A 21,440-nucleotide genomic window follows, 5' to 3' on the forward strand; every position below is an offset into this window, starting at 1 on the left:
TCTGTAAAAAAAGCCCAATTCATCCTCTCTCATTAGTTGCCAGTGACACCATATCTCCAGAAGGGTCAGGTATGCAGGAAGGCACAGGAATAGGGGTTTGAAAACAAGGCTGTCACAGATGAAGGTGAACTAACCTTTGTTAGCACAGGCCATCCACTTCAGGTTATCAGCAAATGCTGCTTCTCTTCCAATCAGATAGGTAAAAATACGAACCTGAAAGCACAATGCAAAAGATGAGCCAACTAATACTGCATTTAAAACACATTCAGTAGAACTCCAGATACACATGTGTCGTTCATATGGATACCCTTTCTAAGAAAGTATTACTGGTTAAGCAGCACAGTATGTTAAAAAAAAGATCTCTGCCAGTAATGTCTTCTTGATAAAAATGTGGGGTTTGTTCTATGTAACAGAAGAACTGATCTTTTTGAATGTATTTAATATCTGACATTTAACTAAAGTTACGTTTAATATGTAATTGAGAATAAACTAAAGCCACTGGGGTACAAAGCAAAACTGCATGTTTCAGACAAATCTGTTCTGCACTTATTAATTCAGAAAATCGCTATGAAGTGGGGAACAGGCACTTAATTAGCAAATACTGCTGTAGATAAAGGATCTGAAACACCAGGCAAGCAAATTCCCCTCAGTTTGCAAGGTTCCTGTGACACAGTATCACTGTCAACTTAGAGACAGGTACTCACAGGAAGCACTTTAATGTAATTTAATTCCTTTGCAAATAAAAAAAAAATTAAATTTCAATAATTTTTTCCATTAATATTTTTCCTTGTTCACAAAATCAATTATTTGTAGAATAAACAACTTTATACTAAGTTCCCATAGGGCTTTTTTTTTTTTTCCTCATAGAAGTGTTTTTAAAACACTTTGAAAGTTTCCCTCTTCTCTCACTGCCCTTTTGTCCATTTTCTTAATGGTCACATCCTGTTCTAAGCACAGATGATGTTTTGCCTTATTATCATGCCTGGAGATCATCAATCATAAAAATCTTCCCATTCTTTTAAACACCAAATGTACACAGAACTCAGTCATGATTTACACACTGGTTGTGTAGTGTTGCAAGTTTGAATCCAACAGTATCTATGATCCCACTCGAAGACTCTAAAGAACACAGTGTTAAACAAAAGAATGGTACTTTTGTACTTTGTTGATGCCTATGAAAAGCATTAATAAAGAAAAGCTTTATTCTACAAAGACTCATGAAAGTGTACAGTGAGATTTACACTCTCAAAATACAGCATAAATCACTGTCTCAGTTTATCTTCCTGAAAATGATGCTCAAATACAGCCTATGGGGAGACTGAATACATCTGAGAGATTTATATTTAATGATCTGCTTTAATCTATAAAGAATCAAACTAGACTGTGTTCTTAATAAAAGGAGACCAGCCTTATCTAAATGGATGAGCAGTAAGCATGATAACAGGCATAAGCAGCACAATAACTCCATGGAACCTACAAAAAATAAAATTTCAACAAATCAGTAACATGGATCATCATGAGGAGTGGGTTGCCTCTGCAATACTGCTGCAAAGATTTAAATGATTTTTCTCTGACTATATTTTCTACATCTAGTTGACTTGGTATCTGAAGTTTTGCTAGAAAATATTTAAAGCATCATAAAAAATGCTGCTAATTATTTGTCATTACTCGAAAAAAAAATAAATCTATAAGACACAGAGCTAGAACTGAAAATGAGTTTATTAAATGTTGCTTTCCTTTCCTGTTCCCAGTCATTGTGCATTTTTCTCTATACATTTTTCATGGTGCATGTAATACAAATGACATTTACCAGTCAGCATGAAATAAAAAGTCTTTTATATAATAAGTTACATTATAATTTTAAAATACCATTTCTATGTTGTTCAATACTTAGAATATTATTCATAGTAGCTTTGTAAGAAAATAAGCATGAGAGGGTCACAGAAAGGCATTTTTTAGTTAAAAATAATGCCACTGTTACATTAAAGTTTTCCTTCTACATTGGCCTCAAAGACACATTAACAGGTACTGCGAAAATTATTTAATACTCCATTCAGAATAGCAAGAAAAATCCTCAAAATCAGCTCTGATGAAAAACAATTCTGATTATTTCTCTACTTCTAAAAGTTTCATTTGATCAGTTCATGGGACCCATTAGGTAAACTTAATTCACTGTGAGCTTGAAGTGAAAAACACACCAGAAATAATTTTACAAAACAAAGGCTTGCCATATTATTTTCTGCTTTCAGAAATCACAACGATGACTTAGGTAATAAATCATTCAAACTAAAACTTGTACAAATAAGACTACATTCTATGTCCCATTTTTAAAGACAACCTTGGTTCCACACACCTCTTACACTAGTTTTACTTTCCTGGGTAGGTATTCTCTGTGAGAATTCTATATGTACCATCCATGGTATAATACCAATAAACAGGAAAAAAGTCACTGTAGCTATAGATCTGTGTCCTGCATATACATAAAAATATAAGCCAATAGTACAGAAGCACTACATTAATTTAGCAGGGTAAGTTCCAGCTACTTCTGCACATGGATAAGACCTGTGCAATGATGGGCTCCACATGGTGCAAAACAGGACACACTGATTGTAGCGACCACTGAAATTTCCATTGTACATTGACTAGACATTAGGTACCAGATTTAATATCTATCCACATGCCCAGATACCATGTAAGATATACATTGGAAGGTAAAAGCTTTTGTAGTTACCCCCATTTTTTCTTCTTTGTGTATATGAAACAACTGAATTGGAGGTGCATCAAATCAGTTCTGCTCTGAAAAATGGTTGCATGAAATGTTTATTTTGCCCAAACAATCCAGATACAGCACTAATATTGTATAGTCCACTGAAAAATATATATAGCACTGAGGTAGATGACTGAAATCTCTATAATTAATAATAGATGAAATATTAGGTGTGTCTCTCCATTGTTTGTATTGGACCTTAAAGAAAATAACGCAATAGAAACTAGGAGCTTTCAGAGGTATATACACTACACACATACACACTGATACACCTATATTGGTATGTTATGGTACAACATAATGTTAGGACACCAGGAATTCTTTTGAATCCATATGGAGAGAATGTTTTAGTCAAGGCAGACTGAAAAAATTCAAAGTTATTATGGGTCAGTCCCAGAAGATCCAGTAACAACATTTACATAGTCTACATGTGCTCTGGTTAACTGAGTGGAAGCCAAATGAGAAAAACACCTTTGAATATCCAAGTGCTGTGACTGAATCAAGAGACCATTTTCATCAGAGAAGGAATCTGCATCAGAGGATGTAAGTATCTCTCTGGCAAAAAACATATGACAAAAAAGAGCCCTTCAGTTCTGGATAATTTTGAAAGCTTTGCAAGATACTTGAGAAACCTGAATCAAAATATTTTCCGTGTCTGACCTGTCAAATATGATATCAGCTATATTAAGGCTTATCATGACCTGTTAGCTGTGGAGAGAGAAAATATTCTCAGGCAGAAGCACTAGTCTTGAATTTTTATATCAATCTACAAAACTGAAAATTGTAGATGTCAGATTCACTGAATGAAAAGCAAAATTTATTATAAGAGCAAAAACCTTAATCTTTGCAACTACACTTGCTGTTTCTGCACAGTAGGTATCTCCTGCAGATGTGCCATAGACTACTATTTTTCAAGCCAATGTTCACAGAAAATGGAGTGAGGGCTCCATAATAATATTAAGGAAACTGAAAGGACAATGGAACTAGTAACTTTAATAGAGCTTGTGACTTTCTCACTTCATATTTTTCTACATTTTTCTAAAGCAAGTGTTGAATAGCAAAAAATACCACTTGAGATTGATGTATTTTAATTATCTTTAAAACAGCAGCTGTGGAAACCTCCCATATATTAGCTACTTATTGTGCCTCATTCCGGACCTAGAAGGGTCACCTCTGGAAAACAGCACTCCATTCACTTACCTTTCTTACTGAAAGATTGCTGCAGAAGCTCAAATGATTCTGAACTGTGGAATCAAATTCATATTACACAACTAACTAATTTCAAGAGTGCATTTTATGATGGTCAGCTTCTCTGTGCTAGGCTGTGGATTCTGGTCCAAACCACTAGTCCGTAGTAAACTAGTGGTAAGAAGCACAGCATGCCAACAGCTGTCACAAGTTGTGTTGGCAACTACTCCCATGTATGCAGCAGAATTAATTAATATTAAGGCATTGAACCACCAAGTTCAGTAGTTAGACAAAATTGAACACAAATCTTACACTGAGTAAAATACCTAAATCAAAAGCAGATATTTAACTGCATACGTTATCACCACTTTTAACCCGTTTGCTCACTGGTCTCCAGTCTCTGGTTTTTCACATTCTTGTTGCCTTACCTAGGTACAGATCATGATTTGGACTAAACAGGTAGTTGCATCCCCTCAAATTTTGGAAAATAAGACAGTACTGATAATAAGTTTCTTGCTTTTACAGCCAGGGAATATTCTGAAGTTTGAACCTTTAGACTCTGGACAGAAGGTTTATATAAAATCTCAGAGATGCATACACTCAGCCATTAGCAAGGAAACCTAAGAATGATGACTTAAATGACAGCTATTTCAGTGCTAAACACCTCATGTGAAATATCCACTTAGCAGTTCCATCCATTATGCATGGGCTAATCTGCAGTCCCTGAACTGTCCTCACCTCTGAAACTTCATTAAATTCACAGCACAGTGAAGAGAACAGGGACCTTCTTCCATCTATGTTAAGCAAGACGAGTCAATCTGCAAGATTCTACACACTGGAACTGTGAAGTCATATCTTCATGCCAAACAGCTGGTAAAACAGTATTTCCAGAAACTTAAAATACCGTGTGGGAGGGGAAATGGGACTTCTTATTGCAGCTGACAGTGCAAACCTCTGTTTGCAGCTGCAAACTATTTCATGGACACCTTCAGCAAAATAGCCTTTCCTTTCTGGCTCAGCAAGAAATAAAAATAGTCCTGTGGCAAGAGCTATGGAATTTAAGTTTTAAGTGGGATATAGGGATGAAATTCAAGTTCCCACAGTTACAAGCCATGGTGGTCCAGGAAAGCCTCAGGTAGTCTCTGCATAGATGAGCAAATGGACTGATTTAAAACAATAGATTGATGTGAGACTGAGTGATTGCCTGCACTCCTAAGGAGCCTCACCCAAAAGAATTAATTTAACTGTTACAGGAGCTCTCAAGGTGAGAGCTCTTAAGTTGCCTCTCCTAGGCAACTCATGTTATGGCTAGACCCCCTGATAGGCACTATTTGCATACTTCAGAGTGTTAATTAGCTACTTGGTTGGAGAAAATGGCCCCCTCCCAGAGACTTCTGCAGGCAATTAGTGCTGTACAATTGACCAAACTGTATAGGAAAAGATACTTCAGAGTATCATAGTAGAAAGCCTGAAGAACAGTCACACAGGAGACTCTTGAACATACTTAAGATAGCTAGGAAATGTTTTCTACAGAATTTAAGGTAATAAATAGCAATTAATTATTCCTGTGCTGACAACAGGTCAGCTGGAAATAAAGGCTCAGCAGAACAACAGTTCAGAGCATCTTGCCCAATACAGCTGAAGACACTGTGGCAAGAACCCTCCACAGCACAAGCAGATGAAACCAGAGCAAGTCCAGGATTGATTTACGTGCTGCAAATCAAGATTCACAAAAGCGATTCTCTAATTGTCTGAATTTTGTGAATTTGATAATAAAAAGGGCTGCCATTTATTTATGACTCCTACATTTGTTAATAGAACTTTTCAAAAAGAAAAATCACCCGTCTCTCTTAGCATCTTCTAACCTGTGCTGTGCGTACTGTCATCCGAAAAGTGAAGATGAGCATCCCAGAAAAAATGACTCGTTTTTGCATTGACATTTCTTTTTCTACTCTGCCTAAACATACTCCTGTACTACCTAAAAGACACAGAACATCTACACATATTAGTGTATTTAAAAAAAACTTATATTGCTGAAGTGTAGGTTTATCTTCGATTAAAAGCTGAACAGAAAAATTAATAATATTCATTAAGAGCCGGTACCGCTCTTCTAAACACAGTCCCAGGGCTACATTCTCAAACTTTATTACTGACAAAACCCAAAGTTCTAGATCACTCTCTTTGAGTATAACTAAAAGAGTACATGGGAAAAATACAGGGAAACTCATCAGAGCTTAAGGTGAAAAGAAAAATGTTCACTTCGAAATTCTCATAGGCATCTCCTCCAGGCAGATTCATTTTTCTGTTTAGAAAAATGGCATTAGGGAGGATTTGCTCATTCTTTGAAAGTCTACCAAGAGGTTGAAACAAGAAATAAAAAAATAAATGCAAAAATTAACTTCAGAATCTGTAATTTGTGGTGGCAGAATCGACAATTATATCATCTTAATTTCCCAGGGTAAACGTCTGTTCTATTTGTTTGCTATTTCAATTTTATGTTGAAAATTACTTGTCTCTTCAAACCAGCTTCTCTTTCTGTTGATTATGAATTTTTCATGCTCCATTTCTTCTTACCCTTGCTTACAGTGGAAATATTCTTAAAGTTATTTACCCAGGATAAACTTATTAACTCCATCCTTTAAGCCTCAATAACTGCCTTCTCTTCCTTGGGGTTCTGCTGCTTTATAATCTTCTGACTTCTTTTGTAGGTTTAAATTCTGAAAGTAAGTAAATGAAACTTACTTCCAACTTTAGAAAAAGCTTGAGGTTTTATTTACGCTTCCACTGCTTCACCCCCAACATTACACTGTGCTTGTCACCACTTCCAGATTAGTCTTCAATATCACTGTTCTTTGCAGAACCTCATCCTCCTATTCCCCTCCCTCCAGCATCCTCTTGTACACCTCTACCTTAGAATACACTAATGGGAAAAAGGGGAATTGATGCTGGAGTTGGTCCCTGTACTAAGCAGATGGCACAACCCCACTCCATTTTCCTGGAAGGAACAGTCTGGAGGCAATCAGAAAGAATTTTGAGAGTCATACTGGATTCAATCATCACGATCAGTAAGACTCACAGTAAAAATTCTCAACAGGCCCCTGTTCTTTGCACAAGAAATCTTTCCAAATCTGAAAAGGGAAAAATGATGAATTTGTAAAGTGTACCAATTTGAGATTTGTTATAGGTTCTAACTTCAAACTATAAGCACACAAAGGAATCCAAAATTAGTACATGAATTCCAAGTGTACTGCAGTGCATCTGGTTGTTGCAAAGGGCACAACATACAGGGCACTGAAGAGGCATGGGAAAAGAGCAATGGAAATACAAGGTCTCTCTTGAAACTTCACTTTATCTCTAAATGTCTTCATAGTTTTTTCTATTTTAATTCATTTTTTTTACTATGAAGTGGTGGGAAAAAAAAAGAGATTTGAGGATCTATTTGCATTGACAGGTTAGCAGGAAGTTCCCTGAAGACAATGCTTTAAATGAGGACACAAAATTCTACTGAGGAGGGCTGTAAAGCCCTGTGAGATGACACAAGACAGCACTACCTCAGTATCTTCTGTCCTGTTAGAGACCTTTACCCTATAAGGTGCTGAAAGACTAAACTTACACTGCACTCAGTGCAAGGAAGCCATGAAATTGGAGACATTACCTCATGACATTGAATCCTTACACGTTAAGTTACTCAGGAAAAGGTTCCTCATTGTTAATTTTTTTCCCATTATTAAAAATACCTCTTTTGGGAAAGTTTGCATTTATACATTTCCTAATGTTTTCTCCTTCCTGCAACTGCACACTGTACCGAGACAATTTATAAAAGTGTTTTCTTCTACAGTGATACCCAAAACACCATGCATGGTACCCTAAAAACTGATGGGAGAGTTAGCAGATACAAACCTCAAATAATTAATGTCCATTTCAATGGAAAACAAGACACTGTAAGCAAAAACAGTAACAGAGAAAAACACTAAATCCTGAAGCAGCTGAGCACTGCTTTCCCAAACACCCACAACCCCAACAGCTCTTTGTACAGACCTGCCTCAGCAAATATGTGCAGAAGAAAAGGAACTACGTGCTGTAGGTAATCCCTTGTGGTCAGGGGACAGCAGCACCGTGTCACACTCATCTGTGAGGAGCATTTCTAGATCTGTCCTCTGGGTCTAGAGCTGAGAGTTACTTTTGGAAAATCCAAACAAGCTACATGTTTCACACCAGCCATTGGGTGAGGATATTTCTTCTAGCCCCGACAGTGTGCTGACATACTTTGTGGATTTACAGAACACTATAATGTAACTCAAGATTTACCAAGGATAATTTCCCACTGTCAAAACTCACCCAGTACATAGGGAATGTTGCTAGCAGAAGAAGATGAGATTATGCCATTTTACACTGTGCAAGGATAGAGCAGGTGATGAGAAAGTGTCCAAAACACATTAGCAAAAGCCTTATTGTTCCCTAAAGGAGTTTGATGGTTAACATGGTTCTGAAAGAAATAAGACATCTCAGGCCTTTTACACAGCACACAAGTTTTAGCTGTTTGACACATAAAGTAAAATCAGTTCCTTCACAGGCAGCCCAAAGGGCACAGTAAGAGCTAAACACTAAAGAATTATATGCAAAGATTTGGTAGAGCAAACAGATTGTGTTAAATAACCATTTAAAACATGGCATTTAAGAGTAAAACTAAAAACCTCCACAAAACAGGTCTAATAAGCAACTAATACTTTTTTAGCCATCTTTCCTGCTTAGTGTGGAGCTCGTATCAATGAAATCACATAGGCAACCAATAAGGTACTAAGTGTAATACAACAGTGTACCTTGAATGTATTAAATTCTTTGCAGTTTAACAAGTTAATTCAGCAAAGACAATTTTCACAGATTTTGAGAATATTAAACTTTTTGGCTGAGACAATGTCTAGAAAATGACATTCCAGAGCCTCCTTTTCAAAAAACCCTAAACCAACTTGTTACCTTCACTCTAACTTGTACTTTCAGCACAAGCTAGAACTGTATCAAGTTACTGTGAGACCAATGGGTTGTGTTATAAATATTTCAGATACAGTGAAGATCTATTTTAGAAATATTTTTCTGAGTTTTAGAAAATTTTATTTATTCTACTTTTTATATCCTTCTAGTAGCAAATCCAACCATGTACCATGTACTAGTGCCATGACTTCAATTACATGAGATATAAAAGGAGAGGAAAATTTTTAACTCATACTTTTTTAACTTTCAAAATTACCTGAAATCAGCTTTCTATCATATCAGTGTTACTATTTCAAAGTAAAATAAAACAGATTTATTGGAGCTAGGAACAAATTCTGTGCTCTCATCTGAAAAGCTAAGGAAATTTTTGATTCCACTCCTGCTGTGCAAGATTCCAGATCAGTCATTACAAACCATTAACAAGCCAAGCCTAGATCAACCACTTAAGCATAATTCAACTATACCTAATATTGTCATTCTTCAAAATTCTGGAGGATTTGCTGAAATGTAGAACATACATTTTCATCCTTAAATGCAAAATAGCAGCCTAAACAAATTAATTTGTCTGAATGGAGAGGAGAGGAAGGGATTAGAGCAGAAGCCATGACATAACCAATTTTCTTGGATCTAACTGAAGCTTCTGTGGAAAAAGCAGGCTCATACAATTTCTGCTACTACTCTACTGAACTTTCTTGTATATCAACTAATTTTTTTGCAAGAATCCATGAGGAAAGATCAAAATCAGACCACATTCTAAGTAACCAAACACTGCCAGCGTCTCCACTTCTGTTATTACACAGTTCCAGGGTGTAACACAGAACAATGGTAACTCATTTGCAGTGTGCTTCCCTGGGCATGGTGCAGACACAGATTAGAGGATGACATAATGGATAAAGCACTGGCCTTTCACCCTCGGGATTTTGTCCAGCCTGCAGTCCTATCAGATAATGGGTTTGGCAATCTCCACTAGTCTCTTTTGGACACTAATCCCCACTGCAGAATCTCTATAATTCATCATATAATTTAATACACCTGGCAACCTTACCACCAGTTCATTCTTTTGTTACATAATGGCCCAAAGTGAAGTCAAGGGTGGTAAATGCTCTGACAACCGGCTATTATCTCCCATAACAGCTGATTTTGAGGGGATTATTGCAGTCATAAACCATTTTATAAAAACTGGCAACTGGGAAAGCAGTGTAACAAAATAAGGTGATATTCAGAAGTTTTATCACTGATTTTCTACCAATCTGTAATGGAGTTTCTAGCATCCAAAAAATGCTGGAGAGGAAACTTGAGATTAAAGCTACAGATCATGAGCCAAGAATCTGAGGCCTGAGTGAGCTTAGAGTCAGAAAAGTTTGACTATTTTGAGGTTACAGATGCTTTTTTGTCTTTTTTTTTTTTTTTCTTCTGTCAAATAGTATATTTCTTCTTTATCTTGTCTCAACTATTTGTTCATGTCTTCCCTTTAGCGGCATTCCTCCCTTTTCCCTTTGAAGTATTTCAACACTTTTGGTACTCCAGTTTTAGATCCACAGCCTTGTTCACAAATGAACAAGGGACTCCATTTCTATTTGGACTAATTGCTGAGGATAAAAGTGAACCTTCAGGTAAGACAAAGGGAAAATGCACTCAGTTTATGGGATAAGAAATCAGCTCACTGAAACTGTTGGACCAGTTAGGAAGAAGATAAGCTGTTTTGATTCCAGTCTAAACTAAAATGGCATTAACACAGAAGCAAACAGAAAATAGTACCAAGGTACACATTGGTAGAGGAATTAGCACACACAGTTTTCTCACTGGAAATAAGTAACAGTCTACAAAGTTGTAAAAAGGTATCAAAACTTTCACCAGCTAAAATTTAACAGAATGTAACTGTTGTTTGAGCACTAAAGGCAAAATTATTTGGTAGACATCAAACAGCAGAGGGATAATTAAAAAAGGTGTAAGGTCCTGTGCTCTGGTACACCACAGCTACATTTGTGCAATGTCATTTGGTACTGCGCAGGATAGTGGCATGAGTTGGATGCTATGTATTTAATCAGTAAAATTGCTTCACGGAATAAATGTCACATAATCAAAAAAAAAAAATCATTAAGATAAATCCAGAAAAATTTAAACCATAGCTACTCCTGCTCTAACTGAGAGGCATTACTAAAAATGTCCAGTTGAATAAAATATGATCTGTTTCATGAAAGCTTTACAGAATTGTGTTGAAGGGAGCTTCTGTATTTCATGACTCAGGATATCTGTCTTTTTTCCTGCAAACTTGAAAAGAGTAAATTTTCCTTCACTGCAAGGAGATATAAATCCTCTTGGCCTGTGTTTCAAACCAACCATTTTAGGTTGGTGCTGAATTCAACTGAGTTCAACATTGGTGCCAATGTAGTGCTGAGTTCAACTTTGTAAGCCTATATTTGATTCTGTACAACTGAATCTAATGATAGTTTTTATACAAAGTTCAGTGGAAAAAAGTTCAAGTTCTAGAAATCCAACCAGCAACAGGAAGATTCTCATAATGTAGCACAGAAAAGTGAGATCTACTCAGAGAATGCAAAGAAGTTTGCAAATTGCAGATATAACAGAATCATAGACTTATAGAACAGGAGTTGGAAGGGATCCACAGGGATTATCAAAGTTCAGCTCCTGGTCCTGCACAGGACAGCCCCAAGAATCTCACCATGTGCCTGAGAATAAAACTGCAGACTTACACGAGCAGGAAAACATGTTTGCCCATGCAATTTTAAGATTACTTTACTAGTTCACTGAAATGCAAAATCAGCCAAAGCAAAATCTGCAAATGCATACTGCTCTGGTGGAACAGCCCATCCACTGTTTGGCAAACTCTGGTAGGAATGCGTGTTTATTGTTGGACTTCCTGTGAGTAGGAACACTACAACTTCTTTAAGAAAATCTTTCTAAAAATGCTGAGCTAGTGGATAGTAAAATAAATGAGATTTTACATAAAAACTGTGTGCTATGCTGAAAACCATTTAACCCTTCAGACACTGTGTATACACACCAGCAATTGTTTGCACCACCAAAATGCTACAACAGAAACATGGAATAGACTTCAAATTCCTTTACCTTGACATTTCAACCAACTGAAGGCAATTATGGCTCAGACTGTCAGAACATACCACTCAGTATTAAAATTACTATGCCTTTAAGTTTGTCTTTGATTAAACATTAAATTTACCTCTACTTTATAATTTTAGTAGCCCTACAGCATCCATGTGTTCTCACGGTTAAGTCGAGTCAAACTAAATATTTAATACACCATTCTAATTAGCTACAAACTATTACCTGATTTAAGTCTGTAAATGAATGTGAAAAGACTCTGGAGGCCCAATGTTAACCTTCATCCACTCCAGTTATACGAGAGAAATTACAGGCTCTAATTAGACTCTTTAAACTGCAAAGAAATAGAATTTTCATAACCAGCTTATTAAAAAACGAAGACCCCCTTGGGACAGGGCAAATTGCTTCTACCCTGATCCACTTATCCTTGTACAACACCATACAGAAGACTCATGTTGTCTGACTTGCAGCTCATATTTCTCCCAAATTAATGAGCACTCAAATTATTCCAGCTGCCCCCTTGGCACGGGGAAAAATTGAAAATCCATGGCTGCCAAGTGACGTGTATAACCCAGCTGCTAAATAAAATGTGCTTAAGGGGACACAGCTGTTGAGGTGACTATTTACATTAAAATAAGTCCATGGATACAGAACAAATGCCTAAAGACAGCAAACAGTGTGTAACACTTTGTTTAACCATTGCATTAAACCAGGTCACAAAAATTTGCAGTATCATTTATAGGCTAGAGGTAAATGCATGGTCTCTTCACCTTATGATTTATTTCTTCCAATTTGTCTAATCTCGGAAAATTTCTGATTTTCTTTCGCAAAACTGGAGGAATCATATCAAATAGTAGAGTTTGCATGTCAGAAAGGGCATGAGATTAGGAACTGAGGTCATATTTAGAAAGGAATAGTAGATAAATGTGTTTAAATTTAAGAAGCTTGATAAAATTTCCCATGAGGTTTTCAAGAAATTAATCAAATTAGTCTTTAAAGCATTAATGAATATTTTTTAACATCTGTGGGTAGCAAAGGAAATGCCAAGGACAAGAAAAGGGAAACATATTTTTAAATATTTTCAAACCCAAGAAAAAGTAATAAAACCTGTAGAATTACTTGCTGGATTTCACTACCCAAAAAGACACTAGCAAACACAACTAAACAATTAATTCACAACATAATAGCATGCAAAGAAACAACCAACATCAATCTAAGAGTGATTCTGTCAAACCAATCTGATTTCTTTTAATAACAAGTATCTTCTGTACTACACAGAAGAAGAGAGGAGGAGAAAGATATCTTGCTTAAATTCTGCAAGTATTTTTAGGAGAAGCATGGGGACTACACTATCCATGAGAGCTTCCAATTGGGACTGACAGAAAAATAAGACACAGCAGTTGTCTGCTCAGTGATGTTGTCTTACCTCTAAGGACTCCAGGCCTAATGAAATGAACATAAGGTGAATGCACTTTTCAGACAGCTGTGCTCTCAAAGCCTATTTATTTTTGTCATATTAGGGAGAGAATTTGGTAGAAGGGGGGAATGATCTGGTCTATATCGAGTGCAATTTAATAATTTGATTCAGGATATAGATGACTGACTAGAGAGGACACTTAAAGATTTGTCAAATAACATGAAGCTGTAAGTCCTTCCAAGCACTTTGGAATATAGAATTAGAGTTCAAAATAGCATTTTGGAGCGAGAGAAACAGTCTGAAGTGAACAGGGTTAAATTTAGTTCAAATAAGTACATCATTAGGAGGAAAATTTCCAATGCATTGATAAAAGATGAGGATAAAGTTAGAAGAGAAACAGAAAAAGATCTAGATTTCAGAAAAAAACACAAATTCATTGTGGGTCAACAATGGCAAACTACTGAAATAAAAGCAAATATCAAACACTTGCTCCATGTGTCTGAGAGAAATGGCAGTGCATACTTGACACAAATGCAAGAAAAAGGAGGTGGTTATTCATCTCTACCTGTGAAAAAGAAAAATGGAAAAAAACTAGACTTTGTGTGCACTGCAGGACCTGAGACCCTTAGAAAGGTCTGTAATAGAGTAGGAACCCTGCACTTCCAGAAGACTTATTTGTTTTTATTTACCATTAGCTATCCTAGCTAATTTTAAAAGCACTGTAACTGAGATTATAATCCAATATTAAAACACATTGCACATAACCCTGCATACATTGTAACATAATGGTCATCCTAGTTAAATACAAAAACCAGGTTTGCTTCATAATAACTGTTAATTCTTCTCTGACTGCATCCTGAAAAAGTCATTCAAGGATTTCACCTGTGGGTGACTCCAGGTAGTGTGGCTAGCCCATTGATGGCAAAACATTGAGGGCTTTTACCCTTCCATTTAAATTCATTCATGTTCCAATATTTCTTAAATTTCATCAACAGCAGTTGAGGTGTTTGGAAAGAAATATTTTGACTATTTTAAAACTGTTACTAGACAGAACAAAGAACGAGGAGAACTTCTTTGGACACTAAATATGAAAAATCAGCTTAGGGAGGTCCATCCTTCGAGTTCAGAACTACAGTAAGCTTTTTTCTTCAATGTGACTCACAAGCTATGCTCTAAGTTTTGTAGCTAATTATAAAAACATGTTCTGTTTGCTCTCTCCATTTTCACTGCTGGTTTTGCATTGTCTGAACCATACAAAAGTATGCAGTGATGTCACCATATGTATCATGGACAAGAAAAAAAGATGAATACTCTATAAACACTCTTTGCTCTTAGAACATGTAGCCTAAACAAAGGGTTTCTTCCTCCTTGTTTCAGAGAAACATGGGAAGAATGAGAACTGAGAAACAAAATGAGGACACTGAGCATCAGGACACTTACATTTAACTTGCACTTGACATTAAGAAACACAGGAAAGTTAAGTTAGTGGTAAAAAGTGGGGAACCGTAAAACTTAGGGGATAAAAATTATTTGTTTTGATGAAGGATTTTTGACACTGAGGAACTGATTTCTTAAAAAAAATCCTGACATGCTACATCACTGTATCCATTTTTCCTTATGGCAATCTTTTTCATAATCTATTCAAAAAGCCCTTTTCTGGCCTTTTACTGCCTCCATCACCACACCCATTTCAAGATCTCTAATCAGATCAGCAATTCCAAACTCTAGGACATTTTTAACATGTGGAGTAATTTTAAATACCTAAAAACCCTCCTAAGCATTCTGTAACTTTTTAATACAGTGGCTTTATGCTGCATTTCTTGCCCAAATACAAATAGAAAACATTTTACTGGTAAGTAGAATAATAATGGCCTGCACAGAGAAAATATTTTCAGAAAGTGACTGTCACTTCAGCACATAACAATACCCACTACACATGAATAACAACATCTGTCTGTGAGGGGTGATTTGCTAACCCATCTGGACCAAAAGACAGCCTGAATTCAGGACTGGGTTTCAAAGAGAGACCAGATGCAGAGGAGCCACGGTACTCTCTGGCTGTAGCTTCCCTATATGGCAACACAGAGGAAATGGATCCTCTTTGCCAGAGGGCAGAAAGGAAGTGAAATACTACAATTCTCAGGAAACAGCAAATTGCCATGTATGCTGAGATCAGTTCTACACTGCAGGACAGCATCACTTGATTGTTACAGATGAGCCTGAACAAACCACCTACAACTCTGTTGTCTCCAGTGAAATCCGTGAGTGCCTTTTTGGAGAGACAGCTGTCTGTAGATCATAAATTTGTCCCTAGGATCAATTCTCTTGAATTAAGGATAAAATATGTGCTTAGGCTTTCCTATTACTGCAATCATATAAAAAGCACACTTCCAAAATAAAAAGGAAATTAAAAAAAAATGAAATTAAGCAGAAAAAAAAAGAGAGAATATCAGAGTAGGGAAGTAAAGACAAAAGAACAAAGAAAATGCCCACAAAGTCAAGACAAGAGAAGCAAGACAAAGTTGGAAGACAAGACAAAGACAGGATTAAAGAAGAAAATAGCTTACAACAGAAGGAAGATAGTACTTTGGAGAACTGCAAAGGGCAGAGTTGCAAAAACTCCAAAATGCTCTGAAAACTAGACATTGAGAGCTCTTAGTGTCATGCAATAGAATAAACATCCTTAATGCAGCATCAAGCAACACAGGGAGAAAGTGCACAATTGAGAGACAAAGGAAATGCAATAATAATAAAGATTAGGAAGTCAAGATAGGAGCCTAACATGATAACTTATGATCTATTTCATATATACACGTATAGGACAACATATAAGATATACATACATATATATTATGTCATGAATATATAAACATGATTGCATATAAAATGAGAGCAACAGGCAAACACAAAAACACAGGAGAGAGAAAATAACGTGGGCATACAAGCTCTCTCTGTACAAAGCATGCCTCAGGAAAGGGAAAACTAATGTGTAACAAATTAACACAGAGGTTTTATTCAACCTTTTAACAAGACAGCCAGAAGAGAAAAGAGGGTTATTCAGTCCAAGGTGGAAGTAGATTAATTAAACCAGACAACATTGGACACATGGAATTAAACTCCTGCCCAGCTGAACCTGAGGGTCAAGCAGTCCCAGGGGCCCTTCAGTAGGGACAGCTGTCACAAAGGGAGGCATGTCCTCGGGGTGGATCCCTCACCCCCGCCCAGGGAGACAAGAATTGCAGGTGGGTACCAGAGGAAAAGGAATGGCCAGCTGGGGGCAATGAAACTCCAGGAATCCTGGCTGATGCCAGAGTAAGAAAACAAATGTAGCTCCACTGAAATTGCTTGCCTATCTGTCCATCATCCCCTTCCTATTCTTGTGTCCAACTCTACGATTCCTTTGGGTTTGCCACTGCCTTCCCCTCCACAGGAAAAACATTTGGTGTCTGTACTGTTTCCTCTCCCCATCACGCAAAGCATTTAAGGACTGCTATATTTAAAGACTGATCTGAAATAAAGATATCTGAACTGAAACACAACAGCTATCCTTGAATAAATCCATACGTGGAAATTTAATTCCCAGTAAGAATGCTGATGTTCTTATCTGTTTAATCTGTTTGGAAGATATGAGAATAAGGATACCTGCATGTGGAATTTGGAAATACTCATTCAAATTCTTATTAATAGACACTTCTCAATATTGCCACACAGGCTATGATGCTCCCTGTGCTACAAAGATACGAGATATACTTGTATAATCCCCCGTACATTCACTGGAAGGAAGAGGAAGGAAGATGAGGCCCAGAATAAAAAAGGACCTTAATTATTTAGTAAAAAGGACCTTTATAATTTAGTCTTTCCCTTTGTAACATTTACTCTAACTTCAGCCATATTGTTGAAGTGAAGCACACAATTATGTTACCATTATAGCCTCTGAAATTAGAATTTATTTTCCCAGATTTTTCTAGAAAATTAATTTTTATTTACTCAAAAAAAAAATGTTTACTTGAAGATTATCCACTTTAACCAAACTTTATATCTCTATATTTCTTTAAACTACATTGAAGAGCTCCACCATGCTGAAATCCAATAAATGACATACAGACAGGGTGTTTTTCTGAACCAGAACACGTATACAGACAGCTCAAGTACAGAAATCTCACAGAAGAATAAATACAACGTTCAAATAACAGTGCATTCATTTGAAACAAATAGCACACAGACACTGTAATGTCTCAGTTTATAGCTGCCAACTTTGACACTTCAGATTTCATTCTCAGATCAACCCAGTGGCCCTACAGATGCAGTTCAGAGTGGACATGAAGCACCCATCATATTCAGGTAACACCTACTGCAAATGTAACCTGCACATGAACCTGCAAGCCCATTCCAAAACCAATTTTTTTTTTCCTGGACAACTATTTGTGAGCTTTTAGTCCCAAATACCTCCTCCTACAGTGTTCCTGTTCCTAATTCTTAACTTCATCTTTCAATGATATGTGGTGTATCTTTTATTCACTGTCAGAAACTTTCTTGCTTAAGCTGAAGTATGTTCTTAGAATTTTGTAATTTCCCTTAATAACATACTTCCTCGAGTAACCCTTTTCTGAAAGTATCGCTACAAGTAGATAATACATATAAGTATAAAACACAATTCAATGCATTTCTTAGAAAAAAGAAGTACAGGACATATTTGTTCTCATAGTGCATATGGAGCCATTAGTCTCAGTCAGTTGTCCCACTCTCTCCTCATCCAGCTATTGATTATGTGGGCCACTGTCAGAGGGAGGTTAGGGCAGGGCTGACACTTCGCTGGCCAACTCTGAATAAGGACAAGACTCAAGCGATGCCAGTGCACTTGAAGGAAGCAGTCAGCTTGTACATTGAAAAGGATATCTTGCCTATTTATGCAGCCTGTATTCCTACCATTTGTTATGCACATCACTGACATGGGAGCTGCACCACATCCCCCAGCTGCCCTGGAACCAGCAGCTGAGCCCAGGAAAGCTTTTGACATGGGCAACTAGCCAGGGAATTGCAATCATTTATTTCAGACATCACTCTTTCTACCATCACTTGTTTTCTCAAAACCAGGTTATGGCAACATATTCCACACAGAAGAGTATCTGGACTCAGTTCAAAAGTACAAGACAATACATAATACAATTTCTACATTAACTTCAAAATGAAGGTTGAATCCTTCAATTCCAAATAATTTGAACAATGTCTATTTGATAGTGTCATCCGGATTACTCTAGTTGTAAAAGCATTGAAGCTGCCTTGACCTTAATTTAAAAGAGCATTGCAACAGAGCATTTTCCATTAGAAACTCTTGTTCCACCATCTGCCCAAAATTGTCCAGAATCGATGATATTCATAAAAACATAATACAAGAACCATCATATTCTGGAGACTGAGTAAAGTGAGTCCCTCAAACAATCACAGACAAGAAAAGAGTTTGCTGTTCTGCTGGTAACCTAATATTAGGTTAGCTATTTTATGCAAGGATGCCCAAGGCATTTGACTATTACCTATATAATAAAAATGTAATAACAAATTTATAGGAACCCAAATAATTGGATAGGTGAATTCATTGACATTTTGCCTCAGGAGATACTGGTTGAATTTTACATCCCTCAGAAAACTGACACCCAGACAATAAAGAATAACGCAGGGATCTGGGATTCAAAGACCTGAAATCTGCTCCTTTCTCTGCCAGTAATGTACAGAAAGTGTCTGCACATGCCTGACTAATATCTTATTCACAGTGTGACCGCAGAAAATGAAGAGCAAATTTTCCCATTCAGGACTGGCTTTTCATATGCATACACTTCATTATTAGACACCAGAGAAAAAAAGAATAATACGAAAAAAGAGAATTTGTTTGGGTCTCCCAGGAACATTTGTGACCATCAGAGCAGCATGTTAATATGAACATATGCCAGTTTGACATTACAAAAGAGAGATGTATGACAAAAAGTAGTTGGTGTTATATCTGGCTTACTCTATGATACCACTGTTCCACCTTCATGCATGCTAAATAAAGCCAAAATAATAGCTTAGGAGTTCTTAAAATTATTCTTTTAAAACCACGATTTTAAAATTAAGATGCTACCATTCTTCACAGCACAATTAAAGAACACAGTTTCACTGGAAAGGATTTAAGGAAATGAAAATACCCAAGAAGAAAAGCGCTTCAGAGTCTGAATTTTAGTCTGATAACAGAACTCAGTACTGACCAGTAAACCTATATGTGAATTTGCTATACGAAAATTCAAATTATTCTCTGTTCTATTGTTTTGCCACCTATTTTAAGCAAACAGTCATGGCTTCATGTTACTTTCTTGCTGAAATTTGTTTCAGCACCAATAATTTATCTGGTAAATCTTATTTCCATTGAATTTAATACATCTGCTTTAGACTTTAAGTTGCCTAACAAGGCAAAATTGAGCTTATCCTCTGATTGCATAAATCTTTCGTATTTTTTTGCAACATCTTAAAAGGAAAATCCTCTAATGCACTCTACTTTGTCCACATTCTTCAGTCTTTTGTTTATTTCCAGAATCTCAAAGCAAAAGGTGAATTTTATCCTGCTAATCACTTTGCAACTTTGTTTCTGTCCAGTCCATTCTACTTAAATTGTTACCTCTAATTTTACCTCCAATTTTAATTCTCTTCATCTTTGTTTTTGCATGAGCTCTATTGTTTCATCTTGCTAAAGATTTTTTTTTTCCACTGAGGTAATTCTTCTCTGTTGGCATTCATGAAATTTGTGCCAATGAACCCTCACTAGAACTACTTATCTGTTTAAGTGCTTGTTGTGCTGACCTGGATGGCACAACACAACACTTCACAAAAAAAACCCCAAGTCCTAGAGAGGAAAATCACAACAGTACAATATGTCTCACACCAGAAAACTAGTCAAATACCCTAAGGTCTTTTAGGAATAAAATTCAAAGTCAAAATTACAATTCTCAAAAAAAAAAAAAAGTTAGTTTCCAAAAGATAACCCAAAGTAAGATAGTAAAAATTTAAATTATGTTGATGGCATAAAGCAAAACAAGCAATAATTTTTCAAGTGTACATTTCATGTCAAATTTTACTTTATTTCTTCAGGATTAAAACCATTACTACTATTCCAGACAGCCAATTTCTCCCATCTAGAAAACCATGTACTATTTCAGTACTAAAAATATCCATTGGTCAAATCTCTAACTTACCAAGGTGCCACTAAATCCAGAGCCACTTTACAAGCAAAATGTGTAACAGCTAATTTTTATTCCAGATTTACTGTTTGATAAAACTACTGAAACATGGGAATTGTTTGTCTGCAAAGGATTGAGAAAATAATATATCTATTCTTGGTTTTCCTTTGTCAGTGTCTGTCTCTTTCTTTCAATAATAAGCCCTTTTTAAACTTTAATTTTGTTTAGGAGTTTGGGAATCTGAATGGCAAAATAGTATTTCTAGTAAGGATTACAGTTCAACCATGACATTCTGTCAAGGTTTATTTATTATATTAAAAGGACTCAAAATGTGTTTGAATAAATTAAACAAACTGTGTCTGATCTGAAACTGAAAGAAAAGCTACATCACCACATCTCCTTACAGTCTCTAATTAGCAGGGGAGAAGAATGAATTTCAAATGCTCAACCAATTCAAAAGCTACATGGTTGAAAAGAAATGAACTGCTGAAGACCTAGGAGAGTCTGTTTTAATGTTGATTCCCCACCAAGAACTCACCGTGTGGATAAAACTTCAGAATCTCTTGTGATTAAAATGTTTAGGTTACGTCTTAACTTACAAACATGCATTTTAAAGCATCCTGTCCTAAAAGATTTAATTGATCTGTCCCCTGTCCAAACAGCAGAACCCACTTTCTTGCATACTTTGGCACAGGTTGGGGGTGCTAAAACGGTACCTTTCATGCTCCTCTCCTCAATCAACACATAACCTATTATAAACACCTCAAAGTCCAGCCTGGCAGTTATCCCA

The 21,440-nt window shown here is 36.4% G+C and overlaps 1 protein-coding gene across 9 annotated transcripts in view; it reads right to left on the reverse strand.

The window, feature by feature from the left end:
• The window catches only part of CACNA2D3 (calcium voltage-gated channel auxiliary subunit alpha2delta 3), a 482,761-nt gene that overhangs the window by 138,642 nt on the left and 322,679 nt on the right, over positions 1-21,440 (reverse strand). For all 9 annotated transcript variants that reach the window (XR_007908333.1, XM_051811537.1, XM_051811536.1 and 6 more), the window contains one exon: positions 135-213. Coding sequence is in view for 8 of the 9 variants with exons in the window: in XM_051811537.1 (XP_051667497.1) it covers positions 135-213 (79 nt within the window). In the remaining variant the exon portion in view is untranslated. The remainder of the gene's footprint in view (positions 1-134; positions 214-21,440) is intronic.

The sequence above is a fragment of the Manacus candei genome, unplaced genomic scaffold (assembly GCF_025592945.1).
Source record: "Manacus candei isolate 608988 ecotype Guabito, Panama unplaced genomic scaffold, ASM2559294v1 h1tg000082l, whole genome shotgun sequence".
Classification (NCBI taxonomy): domain Eukaryota; kingdom Metazoa; phylum Chordata; class Aves; order Passeriformes; family Pipridae; genus Manacus; species Manacus candei.